The sequence below is a fragment of the Papaver somniferum genome, unplaced genomic scaffold, assembly GCF_003573695.1.
Source record: "Papaver somniferum cultivar HN1 unplaced genomic scaffold, ASM357369v1 unplaced-scaffold_107, whole genome shotgun sequence".
NCBI classification, from domain to species: domain Eukaryota; kingdom Viridiplantae; phylum Streptophyta; class Magnoliopsida; order Ranunculales; family Papaveraceae; genus Papaver; species Papaver somniferum.
In genome coordinates, this window is record NW_020619603.1 from 667206 (window position 1) to 672413 (window position 5208).

The 5208-nt window shown below is 39.8% G+C and overlaps 1 protein-coding gene across 1 annotated transcript; it reads left to right on the forward strand.

Annotated features, from left to right (window-relative positions):
* The first annotated feature begins 3052 nt into the window (after positions 1-3052).
* LOC113328305 lies at positions 3053-4375 on the forward strand. Its single transcript, XM_026575421.1, has 2 exons — positions 3053-3988; positions 4154-4375. Exons 1-2 carry the CDS (start codon positions 3053-3055, stop codon positions 4373-4375), a joined length of 1158 nt encoding a protein of 385 aa, XP_026431206.1.
* The last annotated feature ends 833 nt before the right edge of the window (positions 4376-5208 follow it).

Below are 5208 nucleotides of genomic sequence, written 5' to 3' on the forward strand. Positions count from 1 at the left end.
CACCAGAATTTAGTTCTTTCACCATTCCCGACAATAAACTTGCAGTTGGACATGAAGTCAGATAACTGGTTTTGAATTCCTCTCCAAACGCTGCAGCCATAAGCTTGTTTCGGATTCACCGCATTCCAGCCTAACTTTTCAATGCCATACTTTTCGGAGATTAATCCCTTCCACAAGGGTGCGTCATCTTCACCAAACTTCCATAACCATTTCATAAGTAAGGCAATGTTCATCAGATGTAAATCCTTGATGCCCAAACCACCCTCCTCTTTGGATTTCATAACTATGCTCCAATCAACCAAGTGATACTTTTTGTTGTCTTCACCGTCATCCCATAGAAAATTACGCATGATTCTTTCTAACTTTTTAATCACATTAATGGGAGCAAGGAACAAAGAAAAGATATAAATTGGAGTGGAGACAAGAACCGAGAAAATGAGAGTCAGTTTACCTCCACGAGAAAGGCTTTTGGCTATCCAGCTTGGAAGTCTGGCGTCATCAACAAACACTTGATAGGTACCTATAAAATTACTAGAAAGTTCCATCCATAATTGCGTGAATAGAAACTTAAACAGAAAGGATAAGCCAACCTACAGCAGAAATACAAACAGAAATAGGAACAAGTTTCAATCCCAAGCAAATCAAACTAAATGAATTTAAATTACAAAAAAAATAAAAATAAATGAAATTACAAAATAAAAAAAATCTAAACCAAAATAAAACCCACCCCAAAAATGACAACAAATTCTTCCTAAACAAAAACCCTTAGAACCTAACAAATCAAAAATAATTCAACCAAATTATCTAGATGATTTCAAGAAAACCCAATTTCTAAAATCCAAATAAGAACCCTACAAAAAAAAAAGAAACTAAAAACAAAAAAAAAAATGTTGAAAATTAGCAGCATTCAAAATCTAAAATAACATTAACTGAATCAAGGTAAGATTTTACTTGTGCATTAATGGTTGCTATATTGGCCTGGAAAAATACAACGTCAAAAAACAGGCTGGCGTAAAAGTTTACAGACTCAAAGATGAAAACTTGAAAAGGGTCTGGCCAGTGAATTTTAGTGTAAGATCTGACTTTAAAAAAAAAAGAAAACCTACTAACCAAACAGGACATTCTTCAACCAGACGTAATGAGATTCAAAACCTTGCTTTGAAAAACCAAAATAAAATGGTAATAGAGAAATTTTTTAGGAGATCTTACCCAACCGTGATGAACTATGCCGACGAGATTTAACGAACTGTGTTCAACTTTGCAAACGAAGATCAAACGATTTTATTATTTCTTAACGCCCTCTTTTCTTACGCACTAGTAACAAATTAGGGTTTCGAACTGACGTGTGCTCTGCGATGGTAAAAACTGACTTGAGGAGTTATACGTCTAAACCTTGAATCAACAGGATGATGACACAAACGCGATCCTAGTTTCAACTGATTTTTTTTTTTTTGATAAAAACCTAGAGATCACAAGAATCCTCGAATGATTCTTCTAGGCGGCCTCACAGACGAATAACGCAGGAAAACCTGCTCTGAATACCACCTGGTATGGCACAAGCGGAAGCGATAAAATGACAAGGAGAATCCACTCCTTAATAGTGATAGAAACTCCAATCCAGGAGCAAAACTCTAATCCAAGAGCTAAAAGAGATACACAATCAATGGTATAAACCAACAACTTAATAGTTTCATTAATCAATCAAAATGAGCTAAACCAAGCTAAGGGGAAATGACATTAACCATGGCTATTTATAGCCTGCAACATAAAAACCTAAAAGACTAAAGTTACTAAATTATCCTAGGAGAATATTTAGAACAAACTAAGAAACTATAAAACCCTAACAGATAAAAGACAGCTAATAGATATCGGAGATTTGACCGCGTCTTGGAAACAGTATCCCAAGTCCCAAATACGTCCCGTATCAGGCTCCCCTAATGAAATTTGTCTCGATTTTATATTGGAAATGGCTCGTCGAAGAAAGAATCTTGGCGCACCCACTTGAAACACAACTTGATTTGGAATTGTGCATTGGAATCACCAAGTGCTCGTGACAGTAACTCAGCTTCAAAATATTCATATTCCTGTACCAAATCGACATTCGTCCTTGTTTTTCCTTACTGCCACTGTAAAGAGTTGTCCATGAATAGGCCCATGCAAAGTTTTGATGGATAGGTGTACATAACTTTGCAAAGGGATCTTTACATGAGCTTTTGAGAATTGTCACCACAGTTGCCTTCCTTTGGGAGGGACAGAACTTTGCTAAGCGATCTTCACATGAGATTTTTGGAATTGTGACCACAACTGCGTTCCTTTGGGAGGGACTTCTGTTAAGAATATCATTGTCTTTAGTTAATTGATCAACTTCCCGGATATTTGCATGTTCAACATCACGAAGATCGTCTTGAAACGTAGCCCCATCTGCTGTATAAAGTGTTCCTTTAGAAACTATTTCTTTCAATTCTCTTAACGGTCTTTTGCCTACCGATAGTAACATGATTTTGGTTCTTCCCCACATAAACTCATAGGAATTCTCTGAACTTCTATGTATAGCCCCAACATCGGACACCCACGGTCTTCCCAACACTAGATTACCAATATCCGCGTCAACTACTTTGCAAATGATTGTGTCAGAATAATACCTGCCAAATGAAAATGATAACCTACAAACTCCAACACAAGTAATTAAGCCGTTCTTGACACATTCAATTTGATCCGGATGCGGGTACCAATCCATCTCCATACCCAAGGCCTCTATCATCCTCCTCGACACCAAAAACACCAATAATCATCAAAGGCAAATAATCGATCCATACCGAGTAATAAAAACACCATACATCCGGCTTTCGCCGTTTCCAACATCAAAGTTTTGATCCCTGTTACACTAGATATCAAACAAGACGAATACTCTTCATGGTTTCTCCTATTTCAACTTCATCTTCAAGCGCACAACCTCCTTTTTCTTATTGATAGTTCTTCGCCCACACCAGATCTTGACGCTGCCACCATTCTACAACTTGACGCCCTATGTCGTCAATGGATGTTCTCCACCATGACCAAAGATCTGATGCTGACTGTTCTCAAAACTGGAAAAACTGCGAAGGATTTATGGAATCATCTCAAACGTCTCTTCCAAGACAACAAAGGAAACCGCGCTGCCAGCCTTGAAAGTAAGTTTGTAAATCTAAAATTTATTGACTGTAACAACGTTGATGATTATTGTGATAAGCTACAGGCACTCTCCAATCGATTGAGTGACCTCGAGTTTCCAATGGATGAAAAACGACTAGTTATCCAGCTTGTCAATGGACTTCCGGAGGAATATAATACTGTTGCCTCCTTCATTCAACAATCGATGCCATCGTTTGACACTGCTCGATCTCAACTACGCACCGAAGATATTCGCCGTGAACATCAATCCACATCAAATACCCATGCTGCCCTTGCTGCCGGAACACCGCACACCTCCCATCACCTTCCTGTTGCTGCACATCGTCATCAACAAAGTCCGTTCTTCTCTACAGAAAAATCACCTCACTCCCTGGATCGCACAGAGCCGTTGCTTCCCAACCCAACAGGCCCACTGCTTTCTCACCAGCAGCCCACTACTGGATCGAACAGAATCCCACTACTTCCCAACCCAGCAAGCCCATTTCCTCCTTACCCACACTGGGCTTCTCCCTGGAATGCTGCTCCACCTGCCAACCGCGGACGAGGCCGCCAGAACCGTGGTAGAGGACGGGGTCGTGGCCGCCATCCAACAGCCGGCCGATCACCGCAAGCCTACATTGTTCCGACCACAGACTATCTACAACCGTCAGATATCGCCGAAGTCTACAGCTCTATGAGCATTCGGACACCCGATGATGATTTCTATATGGACACCGGAGCAACCTCACACATCACCTCGGATCCAGGTACATTACAAAAAGTTTTTAATTCTAGTAATGTTCGTTCTATCTTGGTGGGAAATGGCAATAGCATTCCGGTAACTGCTAGTGGCTCTAAGTACATAAATCTTCCAACTCACACCCTTCACCTCAACGACACCCTTGTCGTTCCTTCCATCATCAAAAACTTAATCTCTGTTCGAAAATTTACCACTGATAATCATGTGTCTGTTGAATTTGATCCTTATGGTTTTTCTGTGAAGGACTTGAGTTCGAGGAAGACTATTCTCCGATGTGATAGTTCTGGGGAGCTCTATCCCATCACCACCTCCGCCGTGCAATCCTCTTTTTCGCCACCACCTCACCAATATTCTCTTGCCGTATGCTCACCTACCATTTGGCATAGTCGCCTCGGCCACCCTGGCAAAGCTGTCCTCGATGCTTTACGCACAAAATCTTTTATTCAATGTAATAAGGAAATCTGATAAATAATTCGGGAGACTTCATTGCATATCGTATATTCTCCCAGATAAATAAGGTAACAGAATTATATTGTCTATTATTATCAATGCAACCTCCATCGACTATAAACCGGCAGACACTCCCATTAATAATTCCAGAAAAACTTTGGCATCTTACTTTCCTGATCATGTGGATTATAAGCACTATCCATATTGCAAATAACGACTGCATACAACCCTGATGATATACCTTAGACGTATATCATTGGAAAAATACAACGTCGAAAACACTGGCTGGCGTAAAAGTTTACAGACTCAAAGATGAAAAGGGTCTGGCCAGTGGGTTTTAGTGTAAGATCTGACTTTAAAAAAAAAGAAAACCTACTAACCAAACAGGACATTCTTCAACCAGACGTAATGAGATTCAAAACCTTGCTTTGAAAAACCAAAATAAAATGGTAATAGAGAAATTTTTTAGGAGATCTTATCCAACCGTGATGAACTATGCCGACGAGATTTAACGAACTGTGTTCAACTTTGCAAACGAAGATCAAACGATTTTATTATTTCTTAAGGCCCTCTTTTCTTTCGCACTAGTAACAAACTAGGGTTTCGAACTGACGTGTGCTCTGCGATGGTAAAAACTGACTTGAGGAGTTATACGTCTAAACCTTGAATCAACAGGATGACACAAACGCGATCCTAGTTTCAACTGATTTTTTTTTTTGATAAAAATCTAGAGATCACAGGAATCCTCGAATGATTCTTCTAGGCGGCCTCACAGACGAACAACGCAGGAAAACCTGCTCTCAATACCACCTGGTATGGCACAAGCGGAAGCGATAAAATGACAAGGA